We start from the raw sequence: 24154 nt of genomic DNA, 5'->3' as shown, positions 1-24154 counted from the left end.
TCAGTTAAGATGGCAGTAAGGTCACCTGACCTCAATCAAAATGGCAGCAGTCACATGTTGTATGGAAGAGAGACCTAGAGGCATGATCTGCCCTGTTGCCAAGCTCACCATGTCACAAGCTATGGTGGGGAGCAAAGGCTGGAATTGAAAACAGCTGCCTCGTGGATCCGACCAATCTTGTTGGTAGCAGTGGCAGGGACAGTTTGAGGAAAAGCAGAGCCAGTGGGACACCAGCGGAGCATAGTTTGAGGGTTTGTACCATAGCTGAAAATGTGAAAACCTATGCAAAACACCACAGGACCTATAGAAGAGTGTTCTCTCTCTAGGTGGGGTGTGAAATGCCGGCAAACATTGCAGGGCTTGTAGAAGAGTGTCCTATCTGTGTAGGTGGGGTGGTAAAGCCTGACTGGCTTTGGTCCAGGTGACTCAGAAGACAGGGAGGCTAGAGGCCACTTCAAACAGTCTCTTACAACAGGGACCATTTATGAGTGGTTCAAAATAAAGGAAAAGAAAGGGGAAAGAAAAATCCTAGGTACCCTGGTCCCCCAAATTGAATGCACTGCACAGTGAGTACAGTGCAAGCATGGGAGGACCAACCCTGGGTTGTCTGGTCACATTTTTCGCTTTGGAAAGCAACCAGAAACGAATGTCAGTGAAGGGCTCAACTGTAGCCATGAAGGCTGTGGTTGGGAGCTGGAAGGGGAAAAATCACCACCAAAACTGCTAGTGTGCATAGATGTCAGCAATCAGGTAGACAGAATGCAAAGCTGTTGTAAGGAAACCTGGTTCTGGAGCTCAGGGCTCCACCTGTCCTCAGATGGCCCACCTGAGGGGTGGAAGGGAATGTGGAGAGTCTGCTGGTTGAGTCACAAGCACCAATGTTATAGTAAAAATAATAAAATGGCACTGTTTCCTGAGTGGCCAACAGGTCCCAAGGGGCAGCAGATCCTAGGTAGAGACCCACATAGCAGGTGAGAGATCTTGGCGGGGCAGCCAGTCCCATGAGGAGCTGCAGCCGCAGAGAATAAGAGACAGATAGATAGGCATGCCATACAGAGTGAGTTTGGATATTTATTTAGTGGGTTATGGAAAGGAAGAGGATTGGGAGGAAGAAGTGAAATGAGGAAAGAGAGAAAGAGAAAGAGGAAAGTGGGGGGAGAGGAGAGAAGCCACAGCAGCAGCTACCTCTTTGACAGAGAGACAGAAAGGAAAAGGCTCGGACTGCAAGCAGTTTAGGTGTATTAAAAGCTTATGATTATGATAAGTATAGTGTTGGAATAGAAGACAGTGGGGAGGAGAGAAAAAAAGAAGGGGGAGTTATTAGAAAAGAGAATTATTAGACCCCTTAATGTTTTACCTGAAGCAAATCTTCAGACACTTTTTTTTAAAAACATTATGGTATTACCTTAAGAGCCAGGATACACTGCTGCAGTCAGTGATAAACCTGTTATGTTAAAGTCTGCTTTGTGAGTTTTTGGAGTCCGGAGCTGTGAATGTCCCCAAACTCGTTATTGTTTCTTAGCACCTGGGCTTTTGGCAATCCTTGTACCTCTGGCTCTATGTTTAATGATGGTCCCTGTAATAACAGCTGAGTGGTTAACTGGAAATTTTAGTATGATATTGGAGATATAGAGAAGTTGGTGAAGCAGATAGGAGAAAAGAGGGAGAGGGAGAGGGAGAGTATATGGAATTTATGGCACAGGAGAGTTAAGTATGATGATGAGACTTTTATTCTTCTAGAACTGAAGAAAAAGTGGCTGATCTTGGTGTCCTCTAGAACTTAAGGGAGCAGGGCCCTGTTTGAGTTACCGTATATGAGGGAGTATCTTGAGCTGGAAGAGTAAAAGGTTTAAGGTGAGACAAGTAAATCCAATGAGGAAGTCCCTTGGGCTTGGCAGCTCTGGGAGTTACAAGAATTAATTAAAAGGGCCCTGCCATTAAGGGGGAAAGGTAAGGGGCATTGGTCTGGGGGAGAGAATAGTACCTGATCTTCTATATTAATTGGCAGTGGGCATGAACTGGTACATGATTGAGGTAGTGAGTAGTCGTTGAAATCCCATAATAGGGAGCGACGATGGGATAACAGCAGAGTAAGCAGGTGATCAGGAATGGGAAAGGTTTTAGGTGAGAGGCCAGGGGTTAAAACAGGCCATCCATACTTGAGTTCAAAGGGTGAGATGGGAAGGGGGCTTTTGGGGAGAGCCCTAAGACTAAGAAGGGCCAGAGGCAAAAGTTTTACCCAGTCAAGGTGAAGTTCCTGTGACATCTTAACAAGAATTTTTTTTTTTTTAAGGAATGGTTAGTTTGTTCTTCCTTTCCTGAAGACTGAGGATGGTATCGGATATGAAAATGCAAGAGAATGTTAAGAGTCTTAGATAAAGTTTGAGAGATCTGGGAGGTAAAATCTGACGGAAGAGAGGTTAGGATTCTAAACCGGGGAATAATCTCTTGGAGAAAATTGGAAAATGCCTGGGCCCTCTTGTTAGTGATGAGGAATGCTTCAATCCTCCCAGACATGGTGTCCACCAAAATTTAGAGATAATTAACTCATCTGACTATGGGCATATGAATAAAATCAAGCTGCCAGTCAGTTCCTCTAAGGGAAGCTACCAAAGAGAGAAGGAGAACCAGATGGGTTGAAGAGGAGCCACTACAATAGCTATCTCTTTGGGAGAGAAACAGAAAGGAAGGGCTTGGATTGCAAGCAGAAAGGAAGATCTGTCTGCCTCAGGGGAGGACAGGGGAGGGAGTGGGCGGGGCTTGTCTCTCAAAGGGACAGGCAGACCGTTACAGATGTGACTTCTGGTAGGTTGATCATAATCTAGTTAATGGCTTTATACTCTGGAGTATGTGAACAGAACAAATAGAAGTTGACGAGCTGTAAAATAATGATAATGGGGCACAAAGATGTAGGGGGTGGAGGTGAGGATGGATCCAGAAAGAGCTGGGTGAATATGATATGAATGCATTTTTAAAGAAAATAAAGAGCTTTAGGTTGAGAATTTTTGTTTTCTTTGCTTATTGTTTTTTTTGCTGATACCATTCTCTCCTAGCTCCCCAGAGCAGAACATCTGTATAATATGCAAGGTATCTTAATATCAGATAGATTCAGTCTCATTTTATTGTTACATTCAAAACTCCTAAACCTGGTTTGAGTCTAGAATTTTTAATGTAAATTTTTGAACAAGAACAATTTTTAACTACAAAGATGTGAGTCTTCACAAAAACCACACCAAACTCCACAATTTGAGATACCTATGCCTATGCTATGTTGAGTATCCTGGCCATTAGCATGGTGTGTTTGTTTCTGTATGTGTTGAAGACATCTGTGATTTATTCTATCAGTACTTTGTAGATTCCAGCTTACAGACTGCAAGCTGTGGTTAAATCTCAGTATTTAATCTCTTTGTAATGATAATTAGTCTTAGTGTGTTTATTCATGATCTTTTCTACCCTTCTTTCTTTTATTTATTCATTTTTTAAGTCTTCTTCCTTTGCTGTATTTGGAAACTCACTGGGATATAAAAAAGAAAAAAATGATACAAAAGCATAAAAAGACAAGAGGGCCTAGGGGAAAAAATCAGCAGAATTGAAAGGAAGAAAATAATCAAAAGAAACAAGATAAATATGATAAAATCAATTGTATAGTATATGTAAATAATGTCACAATGAAACAAATTAGGTATAATACATACCAGTAAAAACTACAAAATCATGGTATATGAACACAATGCCATACTTTACATTGATGACCCTGGTTAGCCCACAGCCTTGTGGTCCAAACATGGACCACATCATGGTTGCATCATGGACATAATTTCCAGAGATAAAGCAGATCGGAGAATACATGTGCATGATTTCACTGAGATAAATGTAAGTTAATTAAATACTTAATTTTTGGTAGTATGCACATATGTGGCACAAGTATAAAAATAAGAGAATGAGTAACAAAATTCAGTAGAGTGATTATTTGGGATTTGATCATGGTTTAAGCATATTTGCGAGGTTAAACCTGTTGAAAATATTTCATTCTTGTGCTGGTGTTGAGCACATGTATGCTCATTATCAGTAGTCTTGAGCTATACATATATATTATAATTCCTCTTTGCATGACTTAGTGATTATATATATATATATATATATATATATATATATATATATATATATATGTAACATGAGGGCTGGCTTGTTGGGGTTTCTGTCCTGCCCGGTACCCCTCAGCCGGCAACTCCCAAGGAAAATCACACACAAGACTCCATAAGGTTATAAACTGATTGGCCCATTAGGTCAGGCTACTTATTAGCTCTTATAACTTATGTTACCCCATTATCCTTATCTACATTAGCCACATGGGCTCAGTACCTTTCTCAGCTGGGCAAGTTGCATGCTGCCTCTTCGGTGGTCTGCACAGGAGTGGCAGAGGAACCCCTGCTTCCCAGAATTCTCCTGTTCTCATTGCATCACCTCTACTTCCTGTCTGGTTTTCCCACCTATACTGCCTGCCTGGCCAATCAGCGTTTTATTAAAACATGATTGACAGAATACAGACAATTCTCCCACATCATTTCCCTCTTTTTTTTTTCAAACAAAGGAAAATACCCATAGTCCATTTGTTGGGAATGTGGGCGTAGTATTTCAGGCTACTTCCTGCTGGTTGGGGGCGCTGATAATCTTATGGGGACCTAAAGAAAATTTAGAGTAAAAATCAAGTCCTGACTGGAGTATCCTGTGAGTCTTGATCATCTCAGGCAGTAGTCTTGAATCTGTTCTGGATGTAGAACTCTGTCATCTGGGCCATCTGTTCCTGTCGGAGATTTCTCAGGTGGCCTCCCTTGGTCAAAGATGATTTTTCTTAACTCTGAATAAATCCACAGTCTCTCGTTTTCTGTGGAAACAAAAGCAAAATCTCTTCTCCAAAGTAGCATATCTTTTGACTTCAATTTTGAAGCCAAGGTATTTTCAAAATATCTATATTTGATTAATTCAGCAGCATTTATAAACAAAAGTCTTTTAGCAGCTGTTGCTTCTTCCTCAGCATTCAAACAATTCAAAGAGAGCATAATAACATACAGTATCAAGATTCTCTGTGTATTTTCCATCTTTATTTTAACCTCTATTTCTTTTATTATTACTTTTTGAGACAGTTTCTCTGTATATCTTTGTCCTGGAATAACTCTGTAGACCAGGCTGTTCTTGAACTCACAGAGATCCTCCTGTCTCTGCCTCCCCAGTGCTGGGATTAAAGGTGTGTGCTACCACACCTTGAATTTACAGAGATCTGTCTCTGCCTCCCAGGCATTGGGATTAAAGGTGTGTACTACCACACCTTGAAGTCACAGAGGTCAATCTCTACCTCTGTCCCTTGAAGTCACAGAGGTCAATATGCCTCTGCCTCCCAGGCATTGGGATTAAAGGTGTGTACCTCCACACCCTGAAGTCACAGAGGTCACTCTACCTTTTCCCCTTGAAGTCACAGAGGTTAATGTACCTCTGCCTCCCAAGTGTTGGGATTAAAGGTGTGTACCACCATACCCAACTACTCTCTTTCTTTTTACTTTAAGAACTTTAACTTTTATCCTGCAAATATTTTAAACACACTGTAAACCATTTAGAGGTTTTCTTCCTCTTTGAATCTCTCTTTACTGTATATCTTCTTTTTTTGACTACATAAGCCTTTAATTTACAAAGCAATATGGAAAACCGTGGCTTTGACGGCTAGATCCTTAGCTTTCCAGCCTCATGGCTGAGATACCAGAAAGAGCTGTGTTCACTGCCACAACTCTATGGCGTTTCAAGGTCCTTGCTAGCAAGTAAGCCGCAGCATTCTGCTCACAGACCACACTCAGTCGGACTGCCTGCCTGAAAAAGTCAGAGTTTGCTCTGGCAGGACAGCCCAGAAAGCCAGCATTTTAAAACGGCGCAGCTTTTTTCCTGCAATGGCTGAAAACTGAAAAGCATGCGTTCAGCTTTTCATCAACACCATTTAAGTGTTTTTTGGCAGGACCTCTTTAAAGAGCTGCAAGGTTTTGCAGCTAAAGCTGAGTCAGGAAGCCTCTCTTAGATGAGAGCGCTTGCTTGCCTCTAGCAAGCAGAGCAGACCCGAGAAATTACTGCCACCAAGAAGCCATGCTTTATTCTATTCTTTTTCCAAGCTTTTTTAAGCTTCTGTGGATTTAGTTATCCACGTCTGGGCACCATATGTAACATGAGGGGCCGGCTTGTTGGGGTTCTGTCCCACCCAGTACCCCACAACCATCAAGCCACAAAGAAAAATCACACACAAGACTCTATAAGGTTATAAACTGATTGGCCCATTAGGTCAGGCTTCTTGTTAACTCTTATAACATATATTACCCCATTATCCTTATCTATGTTAGTCACATGGGCTCAGTACCTTTCTCAGTGTGACAGCTTACATGTTGCCTCTTCGGTGGTCTGCACAGGAGTGGCAGAGGAACCCCTGCTTCCCAGAATTCTCCTGTTCTCATTGCATCACCTCTACTTCCTGTCTGGTTTTCCCGCCTATACTGCCTGCCTGGCCAATCAGCGTTTTATTAAAACATGATTGACAGAATACAGACAATTCTCCCACATCATATATATATGTGTGTGTGTGTGTGTGTGTGTGTGTGTGTGTGTGTGTACATACACATATATTCCCTGGATCTAGAATTACGGAAAGTTTTGTGAGCTGCTATGTTGATTCTGGGAATTGAACCGGTGTCCTCTGTAGGAGAAGCATGAATTCATAACTGATAAGCCAGCTCTTCAGCCCCAGAATTATGAGTTTTTGAAATTGAAGAGTTAGAGGCTTGTGTATATTAAATAAATTGAAATAAAAATAAAATAAAATGAAAATAAATTTTAATTATCAAAATTGAGTTAAAAGGGAGGTTGAATGTGATCAAAGCATGTTTTGTGAAACCGTCACTGAACTAAGAAAAATTTAAAAATAATAGGGAATCTAAGAAAAGAAAAGAAAGAACAAAAAAAAAATAAAGAGAAATTGAGTCAAAGGAGTAAGAGAGCTCAAAACACCAGCTTTTAAATCTGATCTTCTTTAGCTAGGTAAAGATGAGAGCTTACCTTGATATTTGTTGCATAACTTCGTGTTATTTCTGTCATTCTTTTTCTGTGGGAAGTTTTTATAAACAGTTGAGCTTCCTTGTTGACTGTATCTATTATAAGTTTTATCTTTGCTTTTAGAGCTTCTCAAATGCTGTTTCAAAATTATTCTTATGTTACACTACGAATTATTAAATTGCTACAGTTGACATATGTTGAATGCCCTTAATATGAAATTCAAAATGCTCCGGAGTGCTTTGATACCACAAATGGGAAATTTCATCTGATATTATGGGTTGGATCATAATATAAAGAACACAATTATGTGTTCTTTGGTTTTGGTTGATATATTTTATATCACAAATGGGGTATCCCTTCTTGTTAATTTCATAGCTAATTCTTATGTTTTCTATTTAACTATGACTATGTTCCTTCAATGGCTTCTCAGCATGGGCCCTGAAATGTCTTGCCATGTTTGCACTACAACATTGAGATCAGCCAGAAGTGCTAACTAAAATCATTGCAAAGTAACCCTGGAAATAAGTAACTAAGATTCTAAAAGTACATATACTGTAGAAGAACTTTGTGTCTAGGGAAATCTAGAGTTAAATAGCCCCACCAAATAATAAAACCAAAAGAAACTGCTGATATTTATTCAATTAATCCAATTTAATTAAAACAACTCAATAGATATTTGTTGAACATCTATCAAATACATAGATGATCAAACATATTATTACATAACTGATATTATTATATAACAGTTAAACCTACCTACTGGTAGGTACATTTAACTGGAATTCTACATGCAGGGTTGTAGGTTTCTGGAAGGTGTTTTTCTACAGCTTCAGTTTTCCTTAACACTTTATGTCTGGCACATTAGTGTTTGCATTCAGGCATAGTGGCACATGTCTTTGAATTAGCTCTTTGGAGACAGGGACAACAGGATCTTTGTTAGTTTGAGGCTGACCTGGTCTACATAGTCTACGTTCATAACAGCCAGAACTATATAATGGTATCTTGTCTCAAAAACAAAACAGAAACATTAGTATTTGTTCTCATTCTCAGTTAATAGCCATTCCTGATGATGTATTTAATATGTGTGTTGCACAGACAAATGTATGTGCCCAAATCCACACAGCATATTCTTAATGGAGCCAGAGGTTGAACCGTGTATGCTGACTGTAGTAGAAACAGTTGCCATTTTCTATTACCTTACCTGTAACAGGGCCATGAGCATCATCTCACACGATCCCTACAGAGGCCACAGAGATATTTCTATCCTTTTATGCTAGTGAGGATTCTGGGTCTCAGAGTTCTTCAGTGCTCCACCACAGATCACTGGCTGGATCTGTTCTCCTCACATTCTGAGCTAGTCTGGGTACTATTTCTTCCCTCTGCACAACTTTCAAGATGTTGTGCCAGAGTATTCTTAGCTGCCTATGAGGGAGCAGTTTAATTTACTAATTATGTGTGTTTCCTGGGGACATGCAATCCCTTTAGCATCATTGTTCCACTCAACCGACTGGTTTTATGGAATTAACTACATTGGATAGTTATTTTCATGGTAAATCAAATTATGCTTCTCCATTTTTTTGACTGATTGTCCAACTACCAGAAGACTCTTTAGTGATTAGGGTCAGTCATGCTTAACTGCAGTCTGAGGTCAGGCACCTACTGTTGTGAAAGATTAGGTCAGTACTCAACTGCTTTAAGCTTCCATTATTTTATCGTTGGAAAGAAGTTACTACTTCTGGTCTGACCTTGCCAACCAGAAGAGATAATGAAATGGTTCTTAATGGAATGAGTGATCTTTAATGAGTTTTGCTATAGCTGATAATATTGTATTTATTATAGTTGTTATTAGTTTTAATATTTAATTTCAGTGTTGTCTGTGTTTAATGACCTTCATTGACCTCTTTGAACTGAGTCACTTGGTTCTAAAACAAATGTTAAATATTTATTTCTCATTGGATATTGCTTTCTTCTTGTGGAGCATTTTTTATGTTCTAGATTGGCTCAAGTCTCTTGTTCTCTGTCTCTTCTCTTACAGTTACAGACAATTTTGGTGAAAATTCATTTATCAATACTGCCTGCCCCTTTCTTGTGTTTAATGTATAAGAGTTGAGTGAAGTTTGTTGAATTAAGTGAATTTATCAGATGAGGACTCACAGTAAATAGCATAGATTCATCTTCTTCGGGGATTATCGCTAATGTCCTTGTTGGTATTACCTCAGTTTTGATACATCTAAAGAAAATGTGGCCTTGAAGTGGTTTTCTTACTTTCCATAAAAGTTTTGCACTAGATAGATGTGTGTGTGTGTGTGTGTGTGTGTGTGTGGTCTGGGGATTGAACCTAGGGTCTTGTACATAACACATTACCACTTAGCAGTATATTAAGCCCCTCCCTTCCTTTCAATTTTTAAACAGGGTTTTACTAACTTGTCCAGGCTGGTCTTGAACTCATGCTGTAGTACAGACAGGACTTGAATTTGGAATTGTCCTGCCTCAGTATCCTAATAAGCTAGGATTACAGGCCTGTGTTTGTAATACTGAGGGTATCAGTTTTTTTTAATTTTTATGCTCTTTTGTTTGTTTTCCTATTGCTGCATTACAGACTTTTTCTTCATCTTCCATAGGACTTTATAAAAAGACTTACTTTAAACTTTATTTCTCATACCACTCTAAGGTATACATTTATCATCCCATCTTTAATACATTATCATTTGACTATCATTAGGCTGTCACTCTATAAAACCCTTGAGAAAGAAAGAGAGTCCTTATTCTAAGTAGACCTGATACTTTCCTAAAGAGGTTAGTGCACTATCTAAAATTCTATTCTTGTCAAGAATAGGCTTTTGAAACATCAAGAAGAAATAAAATTTAGAGGAGCTACCAAACAATGAAAGATGTAAAAAGAATAAAATAAGGAAAATATGGGAGAAAATCGTCGAATCTAAACACACTGCCAAAGGTCAAACTCACATAAGAGATCCAGAGAAGGTTTGTCTTTATTTCAGAATAATTTAGTATGCAATAAGAAGGATCTGAATAATCAGATTGAAGTTAAAGTCATGAAATCCTCGAGAAGAAAAGCTAGAGTTTAAAGTCTCTGATTGGGACTGGCAAGAAAACTAGTTAATGGTGCGCTGTTCTTTCATAGGACCCAAGTTGGCTCCCAACACCCCCATCAGCTGCTTACATCTGTTTGTTACTCCAGCTCCAATAAATTTCATTCTATTTCTTCTGACTCAAATGGGCACTAGCTCTCATGTGCACCCTGTACCACAATATATTCATAAGTTTTTAAAATACCTGTTAAGGTCCATGAAGATTCTCTAGTCCATTTTTAGTAGCAATAGAACTGAACATTTTTATTCAAATTTTTGCAATCAAATTCTAGGCATTGACGTCTTGGCTAGATGAGAAAATAAAAGGAGGCATCTGTTAAGGGGGCATCATTTGCAAGAAATGCTTGATAAGAGGTGGCAGGGTTCATACCTCAGTTTCCAGTGACGCTTTGACAAGACAACACACTGAAGTAGGTAGGTAAGATTTATGTTAGGATATAGTCTTCTGACTTCTGAAATATTTGAAACTGATACTGGGCAAAGCTCCACAAGCAAGGCTGGAAAATGACCCAAGACTCCAGGTCACTGGGCAGATTTCCAGGGACAGTACTATCTCTGGGGTGATGACACCTGAGCTATGAGAAAAGCCTGTGGAATCTTCTCAACTCCACACTGCACATTAAAGGGGAGTATCTGTCAAGTGAGGGAGTAGAGTCAGCCCTTTCTACAGATGGGAGCTCAGTCCAGCCCATTTGCCTCATTGTACAACCATCCCAGCAAATGACAATGAGAAGTGGCAGTTAGCTTCCTGTATCTAATATCAAACACATTTGTGTTTTTGCTTAAAGATAAATATTGATCAGGTAAAATACTCAAGCAGGAAATATCACTGCAGACAGCAATCAAGTTAGAGGTGAAGGAAGTGTGATCCCTAATGCAGCTTCTGTGGAAAATTTCAATCAACTGCCGCTAGCTTCGCTTCACGAAACTTTGACATATGTCCCTTGACCTTTACCAACTACCCTTTCACGTTTGACACTTAACATTTGCTACATGATTAAAATTCAGCGTTAATTAATTTCAACGCTATCAGTTCGGTTATATTTAGCTAAGAACACTCACTTTTGTCTTTTGTGAGTAGCACTGCAGCGCTATTACAAAGAGGTAGTCAGGAGGGCAACAGGGATACGAGAAGAGAAGAATGATTCAGTGTGCGGATAATTGTTTCAAGTGAAATTTAGCTTGGTATTTTTGTTCCTGTCCTCAGCAGAACTGAGATTTAGCACCTCCGGCTGGCATTTAGCCCCCACCCCCATGGAGAAGGAGGCTGTGCTGGGTGGATGCTGAGAATGAGCCACACCAGAATTAAATTATAGCACAGTTCTAACACTGGCAAGGGTTTTCTCTCTGGCCAGCTCTTGTGTACAAACCTGGTGATGCCAAAAGAAAAGCAAGGCATTGCTATCAAGGCTCTCCATATGGTGTGGTGCTGCCCTGAATGGTGGGAGTTGAATGCTTGCTAGAAAGTTGCTTTTCTAATCAGTGGCCATTCCTCGCATAACTGGCCAGATGCCAGAATACTTAAGCACAACAGATTAGGACATCTAACCTTAAAAGGTTACCCATGAAGTTTTCTTATTGATGACTTCTGTCATAGTATAAGAAATAGATTTTCCCATCTCATTTTCTTATTTTCCTGTAGTTTTTTCTCCCAAGGAAGAATATGTTTTTATCAGCTCCATTGTTCCATGTGTCTTTACCTTATAAATGCATTGTCCTGACAATGTGGTTCAATAAATCGGAATCTCAAAATGCTATAGAACCATTATCACTATTGTTCTTGTATGAACTCGAAGGACTTAAGTGCTCTGCGCCACTATCATGCTTCTGTCATGTCCAGGAGAGGAAGAGAGTTCTACCCTCTGTGGACCGTGAAGGAGAAACTGTTTACCTTTAGTTTGCTGGAATTCCAACAGTTCGTGTTGGATTGATTGAGATAGGATTCTCCTGGTATCCCCTAGTTGTTTAAAATGAAACAAAACTTTGTAGGATTTTGTTTCTGTGTCAGAAAATTTTTATATACAGTAATTCAACATTTATGTTACAGACTCTGGTCTCAACGCATCATGACATCCTCTATTAATAGGTAAAACAATTTGAGAATATCTAGCAGATTTTTGGATTCTTGTACAACAACAATAACAACAACAAAATTTTAATGTCCATTTCCAGGTTTTCTAGTCAAATAAAAAAGTACTCAGGTATATGTCCTTGGTGAGGCACTGAGTAGTTACTGACCTTGGGTCTTATGCTAAGCTATGTTTACACTTTTTCCTAAGGGAACACACAGCACAGAAGAACCTACTAAGCCCCCTAGCAAGAGTGTTTTTTTTTTTTTTTATCAGAGTCCTATTCTTTATATAGTCTTATCACCCTTGAAAACATCACTGGGTTAACCTCCCAGCTCAAATCCCTAACCTGGGCCTCCTCTAGACTCTCTCAATTAGCTCTGCCCGTATTCTGTCTTAACATTCTTGTATCCTTCACCTCCCACAGTGACTTGCCCCTTGGATGCGCAGATTTACCTTTCGCATTGGAATGATCTCTTAAATTCCACTGAATACATTGATAAGAGTGTGGGCTCCTCTGATCCAGATCCAGATCCCACTCCATTCCCTTCCCTGCTTTAATTGTCTTTGGTCATGTCTGCCAGGATTTAAAACACACACACACACACACACACACACACACACACACACACACACACACAAAACACAACACAAAAGGTGACTTTAACATTAGAGTAGAAGACTTACATGAAAGTGGGGAGATGATCAACTATATTTAAAATAAAGGGAGATTTTGTACAAATGTATTTTTCCAGTTCATGAGTCTGATAGCCATTTTTGGATTCAATTGATATATATGACAATAAGAAACACTTATGTCAAATATTTATTTTCAAATGGCAGATAAAAGGTCTCTGTTTTGTAACATCTTTCTTTAATATTGACTAAATAGTATTGTCGACTGTCCACATGCCTTGAGATTGAAGATGGTTTCTTTCTTTCTGTTTTCTGTTTTCAGGTATTGCACAATGGCCTCGTTATGGAGATGGATCACCCCACTGCAGGGAAGATTTCAGTCCCAGGTATGAACTTGTTATTTTCCTTAGCACCTTCACTCATCAATTGTGCTTTTGCTCTCAATGGTGAGCACATGAAAATTCTCTAAAGAACTTATTGGAAGCAATTCAAATGCATAATTTTTGTATAAAAGGGGAATGTTATGACCATACCTACTCATAAGAATGTAGGCAGAAGCTAGAGGCTATATGTCTTTTCTCTAAAGAATGTTGAATATCTCAATGACAAAAAAATGTTCATGCTTACTCATTCCACTTTATGTAGTCATGTGTACATAAAAGTACATTATGAAACTTTCAATACACAAAAAACTAATAGATATGGTATATCCAAGAAAGGCTTTGTGATTCATGTGACAATAGAAATGAAAAACAGGAATGTGGGAGCAATCATCTTTCAAAACTGTAATCTAATGTGTAGATGATCTTCACCTTCCAGATCAGAAATTTAAATGTTTTCATTAATAAATTTAAGTTTTTAAGTGTTGACTCATATCAAATAAACTCACCAAAGTCTTTTGCTTAAGCAAAAAAGCCACCATTTTCATTTCCAGAGGGAGTCATCTTTGTAGTGGTCAGGAGTATGATGTCATTCGGAGAGACTCCTCTATTGCTAGTATGATGTCACTCACAGAGACTCCTTCGTTTCTACATCTCAAGACCAACCTGAGAATGATTTCCTGAACCTTCTCAGATAGTAATCTTTGACAAGCAAGAGTGTGTAACAGACAAAAGCATGGTGGGAAGGTGCAAACTGAGAGAACATCAGTGTGTAAGCATATAAGGAGGGTCCTGTGTGGATAGGAAGATAACTGAGGGAGTCGCACACACATACTGTCTATAAATGCTGCATAATATTTATAAAGATGGTGAAGAAAATATTGATGAAGTCTAAGGAGGTCATTCCTTTATTCATTCATCCTTATAATGAGCATGTGGTGCATGCCAGGTATTGCTTTGGATTCTGTTCATACAAAAATAAACGAGACAACTTGGACACCCCACACAAACTTTATCCTTATTAGTCTGTCAAATAATATGCACATGAATTATGATTAGATGTCTATGGAACTGTAAATAAAGGAAAACAAAGTGTGTTGTCATAGTGACTGACAAGGGCACACAGGTCTCTGGTCATTTGGGGGGAACTGAGGGATATTTATTTGCTAGGCTGTTTTATAAACTACGATTGAAGAATAAAAAGACTTTGGTCTTTGAAGACTAGAAAAGCGGTGTGAACCCGCTGTGAGAAAGAGTGGAGTGTTCTTTAGAGATCAGGAAGGACCATGGGGCTGAAAAGGACACTGAGAGCAGAGGTGCTGGCTGAGTCACCACCATCTGGATTTACCCTAATCATTGGTAAGAGAGCAAAGTGACACAGTTAAGTGACAACATTTAAAAACCTAAATGTATTGATTAAAACATTTAAAATTTTGATCTGGAAAGTCAATGCATTATTACAAGAGCTTATGTGATAGTCTCTGAAATGTGGTAAGGATGAAAATGACGATCATGGTACTTTTAGACTGAGAACTTAAAAGTATTTTGTTGAGTTCCTAACTTTTTCACAGTAAAACTGATTTTTCACAAAAAGTCTAGACATTTTAAACAGAGAAAAGAAAAATGTTACTGGTTCCTTGGTGAAGAGTCCAATCAGTGAACTTTCTTGCTTTGCTCCTTCCACATGTGAGGATTCTCAATGTCCCTCCCAAAACCAAGTCTGCTGCTACGTGAATTTCCTCTGGGAAGACATGAACAAGTGTCTTCCTGTCCCAGATACGGTGCTGGTGACAGAAACAAAGAGATGATCTATTCAGATGTAGCTTTGTGAATTAGTGAGTCTAATGGTGTTACTTACAGGAACATGGTAATGGGTTACTAACTGAAGCCTAGCTACTGATGGGCAGTTATACCACTGAAGAAAAACACCTGTCTCCTCCAGCAACTGTTAACCACACACAGACTCGGGAAAGGGGGCGCTTCATGAGCTCTTCTCCCTTAGTAATGGTTATAAATCTTTGTGGTGTCCCTTGAGCACTCCAGTCTCCATAACTGAAAACCAGTGGGCCCAGTTCTAAGTGGATGTCAGGGGAATATTCACAGTTGATGGTAGTTCAAGAGTCAAACAGCCCCATCATAACCAGAAGACAGTTTCACAACCCCAAACAGAATTCTAAACTGAAGATCAAAGCTGACTCCATATTTTACAGATGAGGTCACAGAGTCATTGGAATCTCCATAAATTAAAGGCATTTTTTTCTCATTTTAAAGTCAATAGAGTTGTTAACCTGACTGTGAAGAGAAACAGAACCCAGTGGATAATACAGAAAAAAATTACTGGAGAGGACTTTCTCCACTGATCAGCTGTGAATTTGCTGCTTTTTGGGTGTGTGTGGAAAAGGAAAAAAAAAGAATTAATCTCAACAAAGGGATTTTGGATTTTTGTTTTGTTTTGTTTTTAATTCCTGTGAGGGAAGACTGTCCCCATTGCTCATTTTAATCTGTGAATGTATCAGGTAACTATGGTCACAATGATAATACATAACAAAGAAACACAAAATCTTAGTTCATCCTGTGTCTCTTCATTGCATGTATGTGATTACCTAAGAGTTATTGCCACAGACTGGACTCAAGTGGCTTTATTTCTGATTACACATATGGCTGGCTTGATTGGTCACTGCATGCTCGCCTCAGTTCTGCTCTGTGTATCTCTTGTGTCCTCATGAAAAATGGCTGAAGAATAAGGAAACAGATAGAAACTACAGTACCACTTAAGGTATTGACAAAGAACCGGCAAATTTGACTATTTGCATTGACTAAAGTTGTTTTAAACTGTGTCCATAGGGTAAAAAACGCACACGTGTGCCTATGGGAAGACTTCAGTTATGTAGTAGAAGGTCTGAGCTTATGATGAGCAAATGACTTGGAGCAAAAAGTCAATTTACAATGACATTCTCAGCTGTCCTGCAGCATCTCCTTCCTTGTTCCTCTCTGCAGATGATTCCTTGTTAATTTCTATACAGTTCATGGATTGTTTTGGTATGTCTATCTTACTGAAAAGATTTCTTTCTATAGATTTATTGATATGAGAATTATCCAATTCAGGCTTATTAATTTTTAGTTATCTAATAGAGAAATATTCTGAGTTTTCTAAATGTAGTTCTATAGATTTGTATCTAAATATATTCATCTATATATTTATAGTAAACTTCTTTTAAGTGTTAAAAGCCCACATATATTTTCTTTGATATTAATGAACTATTACATGTACTGAGTTTTCATATGTTGCATATTTAGTGTCGTTTTACTGGTAACTTGCATACAAAAAAAGAATATCTTGATTTTGAGAGACAGATTCTCACTGTGTAGTTGTAGCTGACCTGGAACTCACTATATAGCCCAGGCTGGCCTGGAACTCACGATGAACACCAGGCTGGCCTTCATCTGAAGCATTTGTTTTGCTTCTCCCTCAGAGGTGCTGAGATTTCATAGTGAACCATCACATCTTATCTACAAGTAGTGGTTCTTATGCAGCATTTCTAGTGCCTTAGTTTAGATGTCAAATCCACTTGGCATTCCCTCAGCTAAGAGCTCCTGTATAGGTACCAATGGACTACAACTCAAAAAACTGTTTAACCAATGTCAAATTCTTACCTTTTACACACAGATGAACTAAAATCTGCTTTCTGTACATTATTCAAGAGTGCTAGATGAGATCAGTCCCTCACAAAGCTTATAGTTTTTGGGAAAGGCTGGCAGGGGTAGTAAATATGGAAAAGAAGAATGAGTGTTTCTATGGAAACCAGAGGCTACTTCAGATGCTCTCAGTGCCTGGATTGGAGAGACCCTGCATAGTATAAAGACTAAAGAAAGTTCCTCTGAGTGGTGTGGTGTAAACAGAGATCTAAACGCTGTACCATGGCATACTGGAGGACATGAGAATATGGAGAATATGCTGGAATTCAGAAAATAGGAAGAAAAGGCTCACAGTTACTCTGAAGAGTGATTTAGATGCCAGAAGAATGAGGTCTTAGACGGAACTAATGAAGTTAAAACCAAGTCAGATTCCAAAGCCATCTATGGCAGTATCTCTCGGCCTCTTCTGTAGGAAGTCTGGTAGTGGGGGTGGGAGCTGGAGCTTGGACAGAAACCTCCACCCCAGCAGGGCAGATGATCTCATGTATTGACTTTAGAAGTGATTTCTGTTACCACCAAAGACCTCTGTTAAACTTACAGTGTCCTGAGTTTTAAACTGTGAAATCAATAGAACACAGTTGTCTCTTAAATACAGAAAATAAAGTCATGTTCAAGGCCCAGAGGGGTTCTACAATGAGATAGACTATATAACATCACCTGACTGTTATTGTAATGGAAAGAGCTTGGATAAATTATCACAAAATCTGCCAATTCTCACTGAACTGCTCGCTGCATCTTCTTGCAATACCAGTGGTCACTGGCCTATTAGCCAGAGCAGATGGAGACTTCTGTCCTTCCATATTCTATGAAGTTGCCAAAATGGCCTTGGTTCTGCACTCTACACTTCAGAGGCTATCTCTGCAATAGACTCTGATGTATACTTCTAAAGTTTCTCACTATAACCTTTCAAATTCTTACCCATGAAAATGCACTGTGGCCATCTGACTCCAGAAACTTCTGGGAAGTGTTCACTTGGGATTGTGTCAATGCTCTGAGGGGACACAGCCTTCTAAGCAAGTAAAAGGATTCTAAATTGAATTGCCCTCCATGATTGTCTCTGATCTGTGTTTTCCAAAAAGAGCTCCAACTTATTTTAAATACAACTTTCCCTACATTTTCCTCCACAGTATTTTAATATTCACACTTAGAACTTGTCGATTTTAATAAGAGGATATTAAATGAAGAGGGAAGAACCACCACTTTGAATACGTGTAACTTGAACAGAATTATTGGATGTATTTTAAACTTAATTTTTAAAATTTGAATTATTCGCTGGAATTTTCCTTAAGGATATTCTAAATCCAGCCTTGACACAGAAAGTTTTGTGTTCATAAACTTAGGAGGGAAAAGAGCTGTCACATCAGCACTGTCTGAACCAATTTAATAGTGAAAGCTACTACATTAAAAAAAAAAACTTTTAAAGATGATCTGTGGCAAGCTTATTCCATGTGACTTTTTTCAAATAAACAGACTTTTTAAACTTCTGAAAGTTCTGCTTGTTTAGCAGGTTGAGTTATGAGCACTCAATGTAGTGACTACTTCCTCTCTCCTACTGATTGAGGTCTTCTGTGCTGTGAATTCCTTCACCTTGCCCTGTCCCCTTCATCGTTTTATCCTTCCCTTTAGGTATGAAAATAGATGTTTCTGAAATCAAGGTGTAGTTAAATTACTACACTAGATGACAAGCAATTGAGAAAACTGTCACACACCTTACCTGACAAAAGAAAAACTAGGAGGAGGCAGGGTTTCAATTATTATTCCTCCTTGAAGTTCAATATGTTGGTCTTCCCAGGGAATTTACTGTGAATCTGATCCAAGAATGAATGGTGAGGTAGGCAATTTCTTCCCAAGAAAAAGACCTTTCAGATGACAGTTTCAAAGGGAAAAGAATAAATAATAATGTAATTTTCTTGGGTGGACATTGGACTTCCAGATTCTAAGGGGTACCTCTTCAGCTCTCTATGTTAGAAGTATGACAGAGGTAACCTGATCAAAAGCCTAAATGTTAAACTCAACACAGAAATCAACCCAACTCAAAACAAAACTGAACTAAGGACACAGGAATGCTGGAGACTGGAGGACATTGTTCTTGTCTAAGCTGGTGCATTAAACACATTTTGATATTGACTCTTCAATTCTTGGCATGTTAGTTAGATCTAATTTTCTTTTTATTTTATTTCATTTTTTAAAAAAGAAAACAAACTATCTTTTTTCATTTTACATACCAATTCCAGTTCCCACTCCTTTCCCTCTTCTCATCCCCTCCACTTTCCCCCCAACTCCATTCCCCCACCCACTCCTCAGAGAGGGTTAGGCACAATGCTTTGAGGAAGGACCAAGGCCACCCTACTATATCTAGGCTGAGCAAGGTATCCATCTAAAGAGAATGAATTCCAAAAAGTCAGTACAGTCTGTAGGTATAAATCCTGGTGCCAACGCCAGTGGCCCCGCAGTCTACCCCAATCATACAACTGTCACTCACATTCAGGGGGTCTAGTTTGGTCTTATGCTGGTTCCTTCCCTGTCTGACCAGAGTTCACCAATTCTGAGCTCCCATTAGCTCAGGTAAACTGTTTCAGTAGGTGTCCCCATCATGGTCTTAATCTCATTGCTCATATTCTCACTCCTCCCACTTTTTGACTGGACTTTGGGAGCTCAACCCAGTTCTCCACTGTGGTTCTCTGCCTCTGTTTCCATCAGTTGCTGAATGAAGGTTCTATGATGATATTTAAGATAATCATCAATTTGACTACAGGGCAAGGCCAATTTGGGCACCCTCTCTGCTATTGCTTAAAGTCTTTGCTGGGGTCATCCTTGTGGATTCTGGGGAATTTCTCTAGTCCCAGGTTTTTTTGCTAGCTTCAAAATGTCTCCCCCAATCAAGATATCTCTTTTCTTGTTTTCCCTCTCTTTTCTTCCCCCATCTCAACTGTCACATTCCCTCAAGTTTTCCTCCCTCCTCACCTTCTTCATTCCTCCTCCCCTTCTACCCACCCTTCTCCCCCAACCCCCGTGCTCCCAATTTTGCCAGGCAATCTTGTCTATTTCCCCCTTCCCAGAGGGATCTATATATGTTTCTCTTAGGGTTCACCTACTTACTTAGCTTCTCTAGGGTCATGGACTATAGGCCCGTTATCCTTTTCTCTACAGCTAGTATCCATTTATAAGTGAGTATATACCATGTTCATCTTTCTGGAACTGGGTTACCTCATATGAGTCTCTTTCTGGATAAGATGTATGTACTTTCTAGTGGGCCTTTGTTATAATTGAAATTAAATTTACCAATCAAGCTTATTGGAGAAATGATAAAATATATAATAATCAAATAGAAACTTTAAGACTTTCTTCCAATTCCTACTTCCATGTGAGGAGTTTAGTTATATAACTAAGAAATTACATTATCTTGCATCTGGTGACAAGCTGTTTGATTTCATCACCCTGCCTCTTCTTAGATGGGGAGAGTGGCATTTTAGTGCTCATTAAAGGAAGAGTGGCTTTACTTACTGCAACCTTCCCAAGAAGGGACACTGGTGCAAAAAGGGATGACCATTGGCCTGAATCCCAAAGCAAAATAGTTTCCGCTCACATAAATCTTTAGCATGTGAAGACATATTTCTGTAATGAAGACTTAACCAAAGAAAATCTTACTGGGGAAAACCTGATTTTCATTTGAAAGCATCATATAAACTATTTGGGTGGCAAACATCTGTAATCCCAGCTATCAGCAGGCTGAGGTAAGACTGTGAGTTTAAGGCCAGCACCTGGGTTATGTAGCAAACTTCAGACCAGTTAGGAAGAGCAAAACTCTCTCTCAAAAGATAGAAATGAATAGAGTTTAAAACTAAATTAAAAATAAAAGATGTTAGTTGAATTTTGACTCCAGAGAAAGCATCGTGTTAACATTGAAAAGATGTTGGCAGAGGCAGAAGTAGGAGTAAAGGGGTTAAATTAAAACCCGAGGAACATAACCAATGAGTCATATGCAATAACCCACTTACCACGTCACCCTGAACCTTAAGGAGGTTTGGCATCGAGCTGGGTCTGTGCGCCTCCTTGCCTTTCTTCTTAGCTTGAGCTATTGCTGGCTTCTCTGTGTTTGTTACATATCTGCTTTAATGAACACTTGTCTGCATGCTGTCATGGCTTTATCTGGCTGTGGAAGCAGTCAGTGTGCTTCTGGGCTCAGGTTTTGAGTATGATTAAGCCATCACGTGCAGATGTAGGACAGAGAGGAGAGGCCTAAGAAAGCTCCCCCAGTTTTACTTCACCTGGGAATGACAGCCAGCTGTGTTACTTGATAGTGGGAAGCCTATGCCCCTTACTCTTTGAAAATTATCTTAAGATAAACCCCTAATTATTTGTGAAAGCTGAGAGCTTCGTGGATAGATAAATAAAATCCTAATTTTAATTAAGCTAAAAATTACAAAATAGTGTCAGCTAATACAGTTTAGAAATGTGAGGAAACACCCCTTATGCTACATCTGTGGAGAATCAGAGAAGAGTCACCTCACAGCAAGTCTACAAGGTTGGATCTGTCTTCCGTTAGCAGCTGGACCTTTGGGTCAATATGTGACATTTTGTTTTCTATCACTTTAAAATCATTAGTATTTTTTTATTTTTTCATTATAAAAGGAAAATGCAGTTCACTATATTGCATAAAATTTCATTTTTAGAAATTTTTTTTATCTTTATTATATAGTCTATCTGAGATACATTTTTATATCTGTTATGGTGGTTTGAATGAGATATGTCCCCTATGCGGTCATATTTGAGCACCTGACCCCAGTTGGTGGCACTGTTTTGTGAAGTTGTGGATCCTAAAAGAGGTGGAGCATTGCTGGAGGAAGCATGCCACTGGCCGGGATGGGGCTCTGAGAGTTCGTGACTTTGCCTTACTTCTAATTCATTCTGTCTGCTTCATTCTTTTAAAATTACTCTGTTTATGTATTTATTTTACATCCTGACCATAACCTCTCCTCTTATTCTCCCCCTACCAGCTCACCTCCATTCTCCTCCTCAATCCACCCCTCCTCCATATTCACCCAAAAAGGGGCAGGCTTCCCATGGGCATCAGCAAAGCATGGCTTATCAGCTGCTGTAAGATCAAGCACCTTCCTCTCTATTAAGGCTGGACAAGGTAATCCAGCAAGGGTTCAATGGCATCATTGCCGTGGAGTATAACATGTGAACAAGCATTTTCTAGGTACTTCTTTTTATATGGTGTCTGTTTGAACACTGTATGCCTACGAACTGTTTTATCTCTAGCTTAGTTTAGTACATATGTATATTTCTGTCCATTCTGTAGATGGAGAAAGTGAGACTTGCTGAATGTTGCTGCAGTGAGCAGATGTCAGTGCAGTAATTCCACCCAACCTATCTCTGAAACCCACTGTCTTCTTTCAGAAAGGAGAATTGAGCCTACTATCCAGTTTGGAACTTTCGTAGTTTAGCCTCCATTTAAAGATAGCTAAGTGTATATTAAACCTTTATTTTATGTATTTTACTTTGTTTTATTTAGAATTACCTTAGATAATTATTTAAATACTGTTTAGAGGTCAAGAATTGAAGCTTACATTAAACACACCTCCTTTGGGGATTGTTTGTTTTTACGAAGTCTGTAATTGTCTTGCTCTTGGTTTGTTTTTTTTCTTTTTAAGGCACCAGAAAATGTACTGTTAGGCAACTTTGATATTCTCAAGAGCACGGAAGTGTAAATGCACCAAAACATGTGGATTACATTCTCTGCAGTTGCCTCATTTTCACACATTAACAGAAATGCAGTGTGTAAGGGAGAAAAAAGAAAAATGTATGTGATTTCTATGTGGATTCCAGTCATCAAAAGACCCACCATGTTAACAATACTACCCAGACTTACCCCATAATTTTCATCTTTTCAGTGACCTGCTTCTAGTCCTGGGGCTGTGTGGGCAAAGCTCCACTTCCTCACATGGGGCTGCTTTGGTTTCACAGTCAGGCCGTGATTTCCTTTCAGCAATGGGAATTAAACTGTAAACAATGCTTTATCGGTCTAGGAAAGTTAAAGATGATTATTTTTCTCACTGAGCCTTTGTTTGATAGCATAACTAGGATGAGGATATAGAAATGATAAATTAGTGGCAATTACCAAATAAGGAAGTTGGTGTAGGAGGTCCTTCTGTATTTGTATTACTTTTATTGGTTAAATAAAGAGACTGCCTTGGCCTTTTGATAGGGCAGCCCTTTGTAACATGAAGGCCTTCTAGTTGTGGTTTCCAGCCTGTCCAGTTTCCACAGTTGGTAAGCCCCAAAGAAAATCACACAGAGAGTCTGCATTAATTATAAACTGATTGACCCATTAGCTCAGGCTTCTTGTTAAGTCTTGTTACTTATATTAACCCATTGTTCTTATCTATGTTAGCCACATGGCTCAGTACCTTTTTTAGCGAGGTAGGTCATATCCTGCTTCTTTGTTGGTCTGCCTGCCCCAGACTGATGCTGGTTAGAGTCTTTCCCAGTAAGCCACGACCTCATGGCGACATAAAGATTATTAAAAATGGGTTTAATCAAAATGTGAGAGTTAGCCAATAATAGGCTAGATATAATGGGCCAGACAGTAATGTGATTAATACAATTTCCATGTGGTTATTTTGGGGGTTAAGCTAGCCGGGTGGCGAGACACAGCCTGCTCCCTCTACAACAGAAAGCAGAATGGTGCTTGTCACAGAGTGTCAAAGAGTAGGAGGAAATCAGTGTTCAGTGTGTGGAGACCTTGAATTTGGGGAGATGAATGGTACCAGAGATGGCTACAGTGACTGTTGACTGTTGCCATGGGAGTGTACTTAGTGCCACAGGATGGCGCACCTGAGGTAGTCATTAAATGTTGTGTCATATACATCAATTTTTCTAAAGTATGATTAAATTTAAAATGCATATACTTCAAAAAGTTATTGGCTAGCTTCTAGTTTTATATATGCATGTGTTATACACATATGGTGTGAATTTAAGACACGGTAGACTACATGTGTTATATATGTATGGTGTAAAATTAAGAGCTCAGAAGACTTGAAATCAAAATTTAGCTTTATAATATACAGTTAAAATAATACAGTCTACATTATCTCAGTGACACCTTCTTTATTTGTAATAAGAAGGTCAAATACCTTGTTGGCACTCATTATAGTTAAGCAAAAATATATGC

The 24154-nt window shown here is 39.0% G+C and overlaps 1 protein-coding gene across 6 annotated transcripts in view; it reads left to right on the top strand.

Moving 5' to 3' along the window:
* Sugct (succinyl-CoA:glutarate-CoA transferase) overlaps window positions 1-24154 on the top strand; it is a 736642-nt gene that overhangs the window by 615965 nt on the left and 96523 nt on the right. For 5 of the 6 annotated variants that reach the window (XR_007237119.3, XM_085699249.2, XM_048460944.3 and 2 more), the window contains one exon: window positions 13224-13287. The exons of the other annotated variant lie outside the window; for it this stretch is intronic. Coding sequence is in view for 4 of the 5 variants with exons in the window: in XM_085699249.2 (XP_085555375.1) it covers window positions 13224-13287 (64 nt within the window). In the remaining variant the exon portion in view is untranslated. The remainder of the gene's footprint in view (window positions 1-13223; window positions 13288-24154) is intronic. 6 annotated transcript variants of the gene reach the window in all.

Source organism: Myodes glareolus, chromosome 14 (genome assembly GCF_982192425.1).
Source record: "Myodes glareolus chromosome 14, mMyoGla1.1, whole genome shotgun sequence".
In the NCBI taxonomy this organism is placed as follows: Eukaryota; Metazoa; Chordata; class Mammalia; order Rodentia; family Cricetidae; genus Myodes; species Myodes glareolus.
The sequence above is the reverse complement of the archived record's forward strand: the minus strand, read 5'-3'. Positions and strand labels throughout refer to the sequence as shown.